The sequence below is a fragment of the Panthera uncia genome, assembly GCF_023721935.1.
Source record: "Panthera uncia isolate 11264 chromosome B2 unlocalized genomic scaffold, Puncia_PCG_1.0 HiC_scaffold_24, whole genome shotgun sequence".
Taxonomy (NCBI): domain Eukaryota; kingdom Metazoa; phylum Chordata; class Mammalia; order Carnivora; family Felidae; genus Panthera; species Panthera uncia.
The window spans coordinates 74,040,632-74,054,874 of NW_026057580.1; the positions used below are offsets into that span (position 1 = coordinate 74,040,632).

Consider the following 14,243-nt stretch of genomic DNA (forward strand, 5'->3'; position numbering starts at 1 on the left):
CAATATATCCAGTCTAACGACCTGTGGGAGATGAGAGGAGAAGTCCGTGTGAATTATGCTGGTGATTCTGTCCAGAAGGAGAACAGGAGGGGAACAGAAGATCACGGAGGTACTCGAACTTGAGCTGGGCTTTGTGGTGATTTCGCTTATGAAAGAGAAACTAGAAAATTTGTCCTTGAGTAATGTTTCCTGTAAATGACCAGGTTTTTTCGTAATCATTTGATCTGAGTTGGAGTTGGCTTAGGAACTAAGTAGGGTGGCTGCAATAAGGGAAGGTGGAGTGTTTTCCTGTCTGCCCAAATAAAGTGTATTCTTTTCATTTGGGTAGCTGCATTGAATCAGGATGCCAAGGAAAGCCCCCTAGTTTCTTATAAGTTGGGGGGAAACAAAGGTAACAATGGAATGGGGTCTATCCTCAGTCAGGTTCCTGAACTGCGAGAGAGAAGTCACCAGGGGTCCTGCGGACGTCAAGGGTGTGTGTTGGCCACAGCTGCTCTGCCTGAAATAAGAAAGCGAAAGCTCACGGAGCCTGGAGAGGACCTTTCCCCCTGTCCGGAAGCTGCTGCTTCGCAGAGTGGGAAGCCCTAGACCTCAGTCCACCCAAACCACTGCAAGCGCAGGGCAGTGAAAAGTGCAGGGCGGTGAAGAGGCAGAAGCATCCGGGCCCGGCCAGGGCGCCCCGTCCACGGCACGAGGCCCATGGATAAGTTTCAGGCGGTGCTAAACTTGCACCTGCAGCATCCCCGCGCGCTGGGCTACGGCCTGGTGACGCTCCTGACGGCGGGCGGGGAGCGCCTGTTCTCCGTCGCGGTGTTCCAGTGCCCCTGCAGCGCCGCCTGGAACCTGCCGTACGGCCTGGTCTTCCTGCTGGTGCCCGCGCTGGCGCTCTTCCTGCTGGGCTACGTGCTGAGCGCGCGCACCTGGCGCCTGCTGACCGGCTGCTGCGCGCGCGGCGCCCGCCCCGGGGGCTGCGGGCCGCGGCTGCGGGCCGCCCTGGTGTGCGTGCAGCTCAGCGCCACCGCCGCCGTCGCGCCGCTCACCTGGGTGGCCGTGGCGCTGCTCGGGGGCGCCTTCTACGAGTGCGCGGCCAGCGGGAGCGCCCCACTGGCGCGGCTGCTGTGCCGGGGCCGCGACGCCGCCTGCGAGGCCCAGCTGCCGCTGGCGCCCTGCCACCAGGCCCGGGCGCCCGACGCGCAGGACCTCCTGAAGGAGCTCAAGGCCCAGTCTCAGGTCAGGCGCGGGCGCTGGACGCTGTTGGGAGGATGGGAGCGGGGCCGGCTGGGCCGGTGCCCTCGCCCCAGACACGGGACCCCGGGCGACAAGCTGGAACGGCGACAATTTCAGTAAAACGAACGAAAAGGAGGGAAGGCACCTGCTCTGTGCCGGATACCGCGCCTGGCCGTTCAGCTCCCGTCCTACCTTGCTTACCCTCTTTTTAGCCAGTACACCAAGTCCAGATCAAGTTGTTTGTCCGGCCGGAAGAAGGCAGAATTGTTACAATAAAATGGGCCTCCCTGGCTCTAAAGCCCCCGCCCCACACTGCTTCTGGGCATATAAAGCCCGGAGACTCTTGAAAACGAATGCTTGTTTCATTGGATTTGCCGAAATTCCACGTGTTGAATTCTAGCCGAGTGACGAGTAAGTAGGCTTTTCCCTGGGCCCTCGACGGGACTTGGAAAATGACCTGTGAAGTGGTTGAGGCGTTTGGGAGGTTGTCTCTTCTTTCTCTTAAGAGACTAAGACCTAAAACGGTTGCTTGTTCATCAGCATAACTGTGAGTAGTTCAACCTTTATGTAAGGATTTAAAATTTTGTTATGAAAAAATGTCACTAAGTTGCTGTTTTGTTGTGTTTTCCTCAGGTGCTGGGCTGGATCCTAATCGCAGTTGTTATCATCTTCCTTTTGATTTTTACATCTATCATCCGATGCCTATCTCCAGTTAGTTTTCTGCAGCTGAAATTTTGGAAAATCTATTTGGAACAGGAGCAGCAGATCCTTAAGAGTCAAGCCACAGAGCATGCGACAGAATTGGCCAAACAGAATGTTAAATGTTTCTTTGAGTGCTCACATCCGAAGGAGTACAATACCCCAAGCATTAGAGACTGGCAGCAAATTTCATCACTATATACTTTCAATCCAAAGGAGCAGTACTATAGCATGTTGCACAAGTATGTTCATAGAACAGAGAAGAGTGAGAGCATCAAATCTAAAGAAGGAGATACAGTGATTCCCATTCTTGGCTTTGTGGATACACCTGGAATGCACACTACTGCTGACTTATGACCTTATTAATGGATATGAGGAAAGTTCTTTTGAGTTATCGCTTCGTTTTTAAAAAATAAACTTTGGTATTTTTGTGACTTTTTTTCCCGATTTTTCAAATTGTGGAAACAATTTTAAATCAAATAAAAAATTGAGAACTTTACCTATTTATTATATTAGTTATGAAAAAGGAAGCAAAGTCAAATGACTCTGTCCAAGGGGCAAACTGGAACTAGATCAAAAGTTTTACACCCCTGGTTTAGGGTCCTTTTTACTGAATAAGAATGCTGTCAAATAAAAGACTTTAGTAGCAGAGACAGTAGCAGAAACAGCGGAAGAATGATTGAACTTTTGACCTTTCTGTTAGGTTATCTGATGTTAGTTTCAAATTCACTTTCTTGAAGATAATACATCGTTTCAAACTTTAAAATACCGCCTCTGACGGCTCTAATGTGGGTACTAAACAAACAAAAAATTATCATGCACAGGAAAGTCAATTTTTTAAAAATACAAAATATGGAAAACGATAATTGCAAGCCTAACTGTTGGTTTGAGTTTGTAGGGTCAGAGGGCAGATTTTAAAACTTTATTTTGGTAAATTTCAAATATGCACAAAAGTAGAAAGGATCATGTTCTGAGCCCCTGTATAGTCATTATACAGTTTTGACAGTGTAGGGAAGTCAGATGAAACCCATAGCATGCAAGTAAATATAGAAATACCAATTGTGGCCTGATTTAGAGTACAGGAGGGGGCTGGGAACTCTGTGAGAAACTGAAACCTGAGGAACGGAAGAGCATTTCAGTTTGCGGAACAGCATGGCAAAGACTAAGGTGAGAAAGATCTGAGCGCAGCTGAAAGCCTTAGAGGTGACTGGAAAGAAGGAGCAAGAGACAGGTGGTGCGGGTCCTCGATTTCATGCGAAGGGTTTTGGTTTTCATCCCATGAGCATTTTACGAAGACTGTTCTGATTTTCTTGTGGAAAAAGGAATGGCATGGGGGAAGAGACAGAGCCAACATGGAAACAGAAAGATTCGTCAGGAGGCCACTGCAGTGAAAATAGGTAGGAGTGAATTTGAAGTGGGTCGATGGTGATGAAGATAGCAAAAGTGGATAGAGTCAAGGTAAATTTTGAACATAGACATGACAGGATTTGTTAATGGAGAGAAGGGAAACATTTATTGAGAGCCACAGTATCTGTAGACAAAATTATTTATTTTTTAATGTTTATTTATTTTTTGAGAGACAGAGAGCGTGTGAGCGGGGGAGGGGCAGAGAGAAAGGGGGAGACACAGAATCCAAAGCAGGCTCCAGGCTCTGAGCCATCAGCACAGAGCCTGACGCGGGGCTCAAACCCACAAGCGGTAACATCATGACCTGAGCCGAAGTCGGACGCTTAACCGACTGAGCCACCCAGGCACCCCACAAAATTATTTTTTTTAAGTTTATTTCTTTTTGAGAGAGAGAGAGAGAAAGAAAGAGAGGTAGGGGGAAGGGGCAGAGAGAGAGGGAGAAAGAGGGGATCCCAAGCAGGCTCTGCACGATACAGGGCTCGAACTCATGAACTGTGAGATCATGACCTGAGCTGAAATCAAGAGTCGGGTGCTTGACAATATCAGGGGACATTAGCTTGTCATTCCTGCACATCTCCCAAATTTATGGCTGTTTTGTGCATTTAAAAAAAATAAAATATGAAAACTTTAAACTGTAAAAGAATTGAGCACTGGGCCTATTTAGCCCTTCTTCCTCTCTGAACAGATCTCTGTCTTGGGCTCTATTTGCCCTTTGTTGCACAGGATCGTTTAAAAGAACTTGTCAGCAGAACTGAATATCCTGTTAGTGAGTCTATATTATAAGAAGGTTAGTGGCAGAAACTACATGATCAGTTTTATTTTCTATTCCCTAATGAATAATTTTGAAAATCGTATCATCCTTACTTTATTTTTGCTTCCTTTATTTCATCTTCCCATTTCTTTTGTATATTCTTCTCTTTCAGTGCTTTTCCCCCCCTCTGGTCTAACATGGGCACTTACATCTTATAGTATATTGTCTCCATTTTGTTTACTTCCTCTTGCACAGTCTTTATTAATTGTTCAAGTATATATGCTTAAGAAAAAAATGATAACAATAGAGAACTATGTGAAGTAAAACGTACTCTTACCTCATTCCTTTGCAATATAGTTTTACCAGAGGAAGCCATAGGCTCTGTGTCTACACAAATATTATCGTATTATAAATGTGGTTCTGCAACTTTTTCACATTAAATATCATTGTTCCATGTCCCTATATAACACTTTCTCTCATAAAAAAGTCCGCCGATTAGAATTTTTAGAATTAGAAAAGAGTTATGCTTCCTTTTTTGTTAAAAAAAATACACCTACATATATATAAACACATGCATTCATAAAGTATATAAAGATAAGCAAAAGACTAATAATAAGGCAGAGGAGTTTTTCTTTAAGTCTTATGTGTTTTGGGGGCACCTGGGTGGCTCAGTCAGTTGAGCGTCTGATTCTTGATTTTGGCTTAAGTCATGATTCCAGGGTCATGGATTGAGCCCCCATTGGGCTCCATGCTGAGTGTGGAGCCTACTTGGGATCCTCTCTCTCTCTCTCTCTCTCTCTCTCTCTCTCTCTTTCTCTTTCTCTCTCTTTCTATGCCCCTCTCCCCCGCTCTCTCTCTCTCTCTCAAAACAAAAACAAAAACAAAAAAACAAAAAAACCCACATAAAACCAAAAAACAAAAACAAAAACAAAAAAAAAACAACCCGCTCCAGAACAAACAAACAAAAACCTCATGTGTTTTTGATCTTTGGATGTTTTTTGTAATGAATAATAAATGTTAACTGTGTAGTTAGAAAAGATTAAAAAGAACCCTTACAATGGTGTAGGGCTTTGCAGTCAACAGGAAGCTTTATATCTTTCTGTTCAGTTCATTTTTACAACGTTGTAGGGTACCCACAAAACACATCACTCACACGTACAAGTGAGGAATTGAAGGTTGGAGTTGTTACATTACTAGACCAAGGTCATACAGTCAATGGCAGGCAGAACTAAAGTTAGTGGACTGAGCCTGTCTGGATAGTATGGTTCAGAGTGGCCACCTGTTGTCCTTATTCCTGGGCCAGTTTTGTCCCTTTTTAGCCCATGTGCCCTTGTGAGCAGAAAAGATGCAGATGTCCTTAGTGACCCCTACTATTTTTCATCTCATCCAGGAACTTGGCAACTCTTGATACCTGAGACCACTTTGAATAAACATAGGGAATCAGGACACAGAAGTTATTTCATGGTGGGAACATGGTCACCACTATTTGGTAGGACACACTACTCCTTGGAGTCCAGCCACAAACAGGCCACATCATGGGCTTACGAAGCATTTCTCCACTGGGTGTATACAGTTGATCCTTGAACAATTGGGGCTTCAAAGTGCTGACCCTCGTACAGTCGAAAATCCATGTATAACCCTTGACTCCCCTAAAACTTAAGTACGAATAGCCTAGTGTTGACTGGAAGCATTCATGATAACATAAACAGTTGATTAACACACATTTTATATGTTATATGTATTATTTACTGTATCTAAAGAAAATCATAAAGTGAGAAAATCATAAGGAAGAGAAAATACATTTACTGTATTATACTGTATTGGAAAAAATCTGTGTACAAGTGGAGCTGTGCAGTTCATATTTGTGTTGTCCACGGGTCAACTGTATTTATTTGCTGGCTCACCAACTGATTCTTTATGATCACCCTGGCTTTATGCTGCCCTAAAGGCTTCAGCTTAGAAGAGATTCAGACACAGCATCTGCTAATAATATTTGCTGCAAAACAACCATATTGTTCTAAGAGATGACTCCACACTGCATTGAGTTAGGCAAGACGATACAGTTTACAGAGCCTCATAAGATTAGGCATGATCTCTTTGCTCCATCCAAAGCCATAGATCAAAATATCAATGCTCTACAAACTAAAGAAGCAAGTCCTGAGGGAGCATCTGCAAACAGAATTATATACAACTGTCTACATTTGTAGACAGATGTCTACACAGCGTCCCCACAAATGTCTCTGGCTGGAAAACATCTGGGAACCCTAAGTTTCACAACATCTTACCTACCAGGTGGCCTATTGTAAGGAATTCTTCCTAAAACAAAGATTGAGAAATACTCCCTGTCTGAGTCAGCCCCAGCCGCCACTGCCTATTTAGTCAGCAGCAAGCTTCCATTGGGTGCTTACCATGTGTCCAAAACTGGGTCTGCCCTGAAAGCTAAGCCTGTAGTTGATCTTATTTTGTCCCTTCCTCCTCATTGCCGCCTTACGAAATATCTCCTGTGAATTGCAATATAAGGGCTGTGGAAGTGATTATATTATATTCTTATCGAAAGAAAGAGACCTGTATCAAAAAAGGGGTATTGTCTATCAAGATCCTTTGCCACAAGGAATAAAACATGAAAAACTTCTGAATGAAAGAAATCTCTATAAAATTGGGCAATTTATTGTCCTTTTAAAAATTGTGTGTTATCAAACATAGAGAAGAGTATATGAAACATTTGTGTACATTTAAAAAAATAATTACACAGTAAACATCTACGTAACCGCCACAGAGGGGAAAGAGAGAGGACATCTCCAGCAACACAGAAAACACCTGCCCGAGTGTCACTTCACAGGGTGAACTCTCTCTGCCTAAATGTGGGCGGCAGGCGGTCGGGGGCGCGGGGGGAGATCATTCCCTTACTTTTTTTTTTTTTTAAGTTTATTTAGTTTTGAGAGAGAAAAGAGAACAAGCAGAGGAGGGGCAGAGAGAGAGGGGGACAGAGGACCTGAAGCAAGCTCTGTGCTGATGGCAGAGAGCCCGATGTGGGACTTGAATTCATGAACTGTGAGATCATTACCTGAACTGAAGTCAGATGCTTAACTAAGCCACCCTGGCGCCCTCATTACCTTATTTTTATTTATAGTTTTACCACCTATGTGCGCATTCCTAAATTATTAATGTTTATTTTTGTCTGTTTTGGAACTTTGTATGAATGAAATCACTTTCTAATTGGTTCTCTACGAATTGTTTTATCATCTTTTTTGCTTTTATTTGATAGATTCATCCATAGTATGCCTGGAACAACTTATTTGTCTTGATTGCTGGATAGTATTCTACTACCTGAATATACCACAATCTGGTTATCCATTTAACTGCTGATGGACATTTGGTTTGCTCCCAATTTCCGGCGCTTGTGAGCAATGCTGGAGTGACCGTTCCTGTATTTGAATTCTGGTAGGTATGTGCAAGTGTTGCTTCAAGGTGTGTTCCTAGAATAGATGAAAGCATGAGGTCGTGTATATATTCCAGTTTGCTAGATAATATCAAATGTTTGCCATAAGCGTTATACCAATGTACGCTACTATGAGGGTTCCCACTGCTTCTCACCTCTGCCACACTTGGTATTTCCAATTATTTATTGTTTGTCACTCTAGTGAGTATGTAATGGTATTTCTCATTGTGTGTTTAATTGTCATCTCCCTAACCATTAAAGGTTTTCGGCATCTTTTCCTAGGTTTACTAGTCATTTGGATATCCTCTTTTATGAAATGCCTATTTAAGCCTTTTGCCCATTTTTTAATATTTGGGCAAATATTGATTGATTTGCCCAATATTGATTGATTGATTTGCCCAAATATTGATTGATTTGGGCAAATATTTCCTATTGATTTCTATGATTTCATTATTATTCACTCATTTAGACTAACAAATATTTATTTAGTGCCTGCTTTGCTTCCAGCATGTACTAGGTACTTGGGATACATCAATGAACCAACAGCAAAGACCCTGACTTTGTGAGGCTTACATTCTAAGGGGAGAGAGAGATAACAAACAGTAACGATAATAAATAAGCAAATAATTGAAGGTAAGGAAGAGAAGAATACCGTGAGGAAAAAAAGAAAAAGGAGAACATTCTAAGAGGCATTAGAAATGCTGGAATTTAGAGAGTTGTTGTCCTCACTGAGAAGTCACCTTTGGGCAGAGACTGGAAGGGGTGAGAAGTTAGCCAGTAGATCATAAAAAGCATTTGGGCCATAATAAGGGCTTTGGGGTTTACCCTAAATGAACTGAATAACCACCTCACACATTCCCTACAAAGCCTAAATCAACTGATTACTGAGCAAGACCATTGGATACACCGGGGTAATCAATGGAAGGCAAGAACATGCTGATTCCAAAAAGAGGAAGTGATACTCCCTTTTAGACTATAGATGGCCTGGGGGCGCCTGGGTGGCTCAGTTGGTTAAGCGTCTGACTTTGGCTCAGGTCAGGATCTCACAGTCCATGAGTTCGAGCCCCGCGTCGAGCCCCGCGTCGAGCCCCGCGTCGAGCCCCGCGTCCGGCTCTGGGCTGACAGCTCAAAGCCTGGAGCCTGCTTCAGATTCTGTGTCTCCCTCTCTCTCTGCCCCTCCCCTGCTCATGCTCTGTCTCTGTCTCAAAAATAAATAAAAACGTTAAAAAACATTAAAAAAAAAGACTATAGATGCCCTGGAATTAAAAAAATGATGCCCAAGACTTAATAGCATATGTTACTGTGGAATTAAAGTCAGGTGAAAAGTATATGTGTATGTGTGTGTGTGTGAGTATGTACATGAGTTCTTTTATGGTGCCTTTAGTACGTTTTTGATAGTTTTTTTTCGTTTCTTTTTGCTAGGAGAATATTAATTTAAGAAAACTTGGTTTGATAAGATTATTAATAGGGATAAATGAGCTTATATACTCAAAAGAAATTGTATAATTACAAATTGCTTTTAAAACTCTGCAAATCACTTTAAAGTAATTCTCCTTGTCAAGTTTTGGGCCTCATTAACCAATCCCCTCATGGTCACCATCATCTTCTTAATATATTCATTTTCAGTCATTCAAGAAACATCCAAACATATATTGAGGATACCTACTGTGTGTGGGAGTCTTCATAATACCATGATTAACAGCTTAGTCACTGGAGACAAAGTACTGTAGACTGGGTGGCTTATGAGCAATAGAAACTTATTTCTCACAGTTCTGGAGGCTGGGAAGTCCAAGATTAAGATATCATCAAATTCCGTGTCGGGTGGGTGCCCATTTCCTGTTTCATAGATAGGGGTCTTCTCACATGGTAGAGGGCACAAGGGAGCTCTCTGGAGTCTCTTATATAAGGGCACTAATCCCATTAATGAGTTCTCTGCCCTTATGACCTAATCACCTCCAAATTCCATCACACTGAGTGGATTATGTTACTTGAGAGAACACAGAGCTTGGGGTACCACCATCGTGTAACAAATAGTAATCAAGCCTGCTCTTTGTCCAAGAGGGAAACTATTTCACCTCTCAATGTTGCTTGCTGCAAACACACTCTGAGAAATGGCCTGGGTAAAAAGCAATCATAGCCTTGCATTCTTGGCATACTAGTGAGACATGTAGGAACGTGCACATAATTTTCTGTCTTTCAAGCCCCCTTTCTTTTTTTTTTTTTTTAGGTTTATTTATTTTTTTGGGGGGGGGAGAGAGTTCAGAGTAGGGGCAGAGAAAGGGAGAGAGAGAGAATCCCAAGCAGGCTCCGCACTGGCAGTCCAGAACCTGACATGGAGCTCAGACTCACAAACCATGAGATCATGACCTGAGCTGAAACCAAGAGTCAGACGCTTAACCAACTGAGCCACCAGGCGCCCTCAAGCCCTCTTTCAAATCACGCTTTCTATTCAAAACATTCCCCGATGACATCCGTCCACATAACTTCTTTCCCTGAACTCTTAATGACTTCACCTCTGAAACTCACTGTAGCACGTGGTCACATACCTCTTTGTGTCATATGAACTGTGTTTTCTCTCCTCAGCATGATTTTATGCCTTATGAAGACTTAAAAAAAAAACCGATTGTCTTACAAATGTCACAATACAGCAACACAACTGATAAAAACAACTGAGAAAGACCAAATATTTTTAAAATTTATTGAGATAAAACATTTTATTTTTTAATGTATATATATATGTATATATACATATATATACGTATATATATATATATATGCATATATATATATATATATGGAGAGAGAGAGAGAGAGAGAGAGAGAGAGAGAGAGAATGAGCAGGGGAGGAGGAAAGAGACATTGAGAGAGAGAGAGAATCCCAAGCAAGCTCCACGCTGTCAGGGCAGAGCCTGACGTGGGGTTGATCTCAGGAACCATGAGATCATAACCTGAGCTGAAATCAAGAGTTGGAAGCTTAACTGACTGAGCCACCCAGGCACTCTGGCACTGCATTTCTTAAAGGCTGATTATAGAGTAAGAAAAATAATTGTATAAATATATTTAATATTTTACTTACATATAGTAAAGAAACAAAACTTAATAGACAAAAGTTTGTTTGTTTGTTTATTTTTTTCCAAGGAGTACGCATCAACAATTTGGGTTTCTGATGTTCTACAGAACACAGTTTGGGAAACATTACCTTAGATAATGAGAGGCAGATGGAAAATCAACTGTTGTTTGGCTTACTTCATAGTATTCTTAAATCACATGGTCTATCCAAAAATAGCAGCTTGAATAAACTCAAGTCTGAGACATGGTCAAGCTGTAGGGCAACTTATTTCAGTGGCCAAACAAGTAGATGGATACATTCCGGATTCATTAAATGACGCTTTATTTCACAGAGACAAGATCGTCATCTGTCTAGGCATCTTTAAAGGTACTTAAAAACGCTTGGAGAGAGGGCAGTGCATAAAATCAAAACCAGATGTTTTTCCTCTCAAAAATCAAAATAATCTTAAATCCTTTCTCAGCTCCCAGCTCTGCTCAAGATTTCTTGATGAGATGATTGTTCCTATTCAGTTCATATGCAATCCAAGAAGACTAACTTTATTTATTTTTTATTTTTTTATGTTTGTTTACTTTTGAGAGAGAGTGAGAGAGATAGACAGAGTGTGAGTGGGAGAGGGGCAGACAGAGAGGGAGACACAGAATCAGAAGCAGGCTTTAGGCTCTGAGCTGTCAGCACAAAGTCCAATGTGGGGCTCAAATTCACAAACCTTGAGATCATGACCTGAGCTGAAGTCGGATGCTTAACCAACTGAGTCACCCAGGTGCCCCTAAGAAGACTAACATTAAATGAGTTCACATTCTTTAACTTTAAATCTGTTTGCCACTGTTAATACCAACAGAATTCCACAATTTTCCAGCCTCATGATCACATCTATCCCAGCTAGAAACTGCCTATCTCTCCCTGCAGGTACACAAGGAACGTCTTCTATCAAAGTTTTTTATTTTCCTAAAATCTAAGCCTTTATTACAGGTCCTCTATGTTCTCACTCCAACTTGAGGTTGAACAATTTACACTTATTAAAATCAGTGCTTGGTAAAGATGATTGTTGGCAGTGAAAGACAACTGAAAGAGGTACTTCTGGTTAAAATTGTTGGTTTGAAAGTACGTGTTCCACCACAATAAAACAAAAGTATAGAGATCTTTTTTTACATCAGAAAGCAAATAGGGAACAGGAGAGAAGAAAGTAACACAATTTTTAGAAGTTAGAAAGCAGATGGTAAATGGCAATTTTCCTAATGGACCTGAAAAATCTAAATCCCAAGCCAGAACTTGAGAAAGATAAGAAATGAAATGATTTTGGGTGCCTGGGTGGCTCAGTTGGTTAAGTGTCTGACTTCGGCTCAGGTCATGATCTCACAGTTCATGAGTTCAAGCCCCGCATTGGGCTCTGTGTTAACAGCCCAGAGTCTGGAGCCTGCTTCAGATTCTGTCTCCCTTTCTCTCTGCCCCTCCCATGATTGCGCTCTGTCTCTCTCTTGAAAATAAACATTTTTAAAAAATTAAAAAAAAAAAAAAGAAATGAAATGATTTTTACCATGGAATTTGTCAAAAAAAAAAAAAAAAAAGCTCAGGAATTAGCAGCACCAGTCACCTCTGGTGGTGGGGGCAAAAAACAGCATTGGTTGAAAGCTTCTTTAAGAATTGGTCCCTCAGATCTCTGTCCCCATTCCAAGTGGCTGGACAACTGCTTCTCTGTAACCTAGAGAAAGATGGCAATTTCAATCTCTAGATACAGTCTTTTGAGCAGATTTTTTTCTATTAATTTCTATGTTTATTTATTTATTTAAGAAAATGTTTATTTACTTTTGGGAGAGAGAAAGTGTGAGCTGGGGAGAGCCAGAGAAAGAGGGAGACAGAGGATCTGAAGTAGGCTCTGTTGCCGGCCCAGAGCCTGATACAGGGCTCAAACCCACAAACCAGGAGAGTTGAAATCAAGATTCAGATGCTCAACCAACTGAGCTACCCAGATGCCCCTAGAAGAGATTTCTGAACTGGGGAACACTAGGCTAGTTGAAGGCAGAGTCAGTATATTGAACAAATGGGAATTAAGCTAAAATGTACATACCGAATTTTTTTTCCCCCTAGCCTTCTTACCCAACCTGGTTTCCAGAATACTGGCATTCAGGCCTTTATTCTCTGGGCAGTAGGTCAGAGGATCTATATCTAGCAAATCTTACTGCCCAAGAAAAGATATTTCAATAAAACAACACATTTTAAGATTCACATTTAAGTGCCCCCCCCCAGTTATTATCCTATGTTGTAGTCCATAACCTCCAAACTCTACCAAAGTTCATATTTTATCCAATTTGAGAGGCTAACCAAGGATCTGCAGAGATTTGAAAAAAGTATGAAAGACAGAAGTCAAAACAAAGAAAAAGGCTACTTAGAAGAAGCAGAAATTATATTTTTTACAAAACTTAAAAAAAACCTTACCATAATGATTTTAGAGATATAAGAGGAGACATTACATATATGAAATGAGAATAGAATGGTATTAAGAAAACAACTGGAGAACAAAAGAGTTCTTGGAGATTAACATGACAGCAGAAATTAAAAATTCAGTAGAAGGATTGGAAGATAGACTTGGAGGAAATCTCACAGGAAGTATGGATGGAGATAAAGAGATGGACAAGAGAGAAAAGTAAGAAAAAAATTAGAAAACTAGTCTAAGATATCTGTCATCCTACTAATAAGATTCTAGGAGAAACAGGAGAAAGAGGTAGGATAGAATAAGATATCACCAAAGAAATAATTCGATATGTTTTCCCCAGATGAAAGGACACGGATTTCTAGATTGAAGAGTTCCATCGAGTGATCAGTACAGTGGAAGGATACAGACCCACAATGAAGCGCATCATGGTGCAATTTTGGAACACTGGGTTCAGGTGTCCTTGTGAGATTGTGCTCTGTGCTGACCACACGGAGCCTGCGTGGGATTCTCTCTCTCCCTCTCTCTCTGTCCCTCCCCCTGCCTCAAAATAAATAAATAGACAAAAAAAATATATATATATATGATGGCAATTCAGCCCTCCATAACAAGATTAGCCCCGGGTGGGTTAGTCAAGGGTTAGACAGGAAGAAATTCAAATTTTTGACAAAATTATGAGTTTTTAATATTTCGCTAAAAAAAAAAAAATCACTGCAACCTCTTTCAAATAATGTGTGGTGGCTTTACAATGGATCCCCAGATTCTGTGACATGCCTACCATCAAGAGGTAGAGATGAATTCTCTCCTTTGGTTGTATGCTGGACTTATTGACTCACTTCTGAAGAATAGAAAAAAAGTGGAAAGGATGATATGTGCCTTCAGAGAATGGACCGTAAAAGGTGTTGCAGCCTCCTTTCTCTCACTCTCTCCTGGACTGCCCTTTTGATGGAATTCACTGCCAGGCTGTGAGGATGATGAAGCAGCCCCTGGAGAGGCCCCTGTGGGGAGAAACTAAAACCTCCTGCCCACAGCCACGGGTGTGGACTGTCTTAGAGTAAAATCCTCAAGTCTTCATACGGCTGCAGACTTCAGTGATGTCCCGATTGCAGCCTTGAGGGAAACCCTGAACCAGAACCACCCAGCCGAGCTGTTCCTGAATTCATGGGCCACAGAGACTGTGAGATAATAAATTGTCACAAGTCGCTGAGTTTTGAGGATATTG

At 41.8% G+C, this 14,243-nt stretch overlaps 1 protein-coding gene across 1 annotated transcript; it reads left to right on the top strand.

The window, feature by feature from the left end:
• The first annotated feature begins 433 nt into the window (after positions 1-433).
• On the top strand, positions 434-2,360 carry CALHM6 (calcium homeostasis modulator family member 6). The gene is made up of 2 exons (XM_049654205.1): positions 434-1,230; positions 1,861-2,360. The coding sequence occupies exons 1-2, from the start codon at positions 700-702 to the stop codon at positions 2,281-2,283; spliced, it is 954 nt and encodes a 317-aa protein (XP_049510162.1). The 5' UTR covers positions 434-699; the 3' UTR covers positions 2,284-2,360.
• The last annotated feature ends 11,883 nt before the right edge of the window (positions 2,361-14,243 follow it).

Bases quoted from the DNA above. Each gene is read 5' to 3' on its own strand.
- CALHM6 (XM_049654205.1), top strand. From the start codon at position 700: ATGGATAAGTTTCAGGCGGTGCTAAACTTGCACCTGCAGCATCCCCGC. The intron at 1,231-1,860 runs GTCAGGCGCGGG...TGTTTTCCTCAG, and splicing joins AGCTCAAGGCCCAGTCTCAG to GTGCTGGGCTGGATCCTAAT.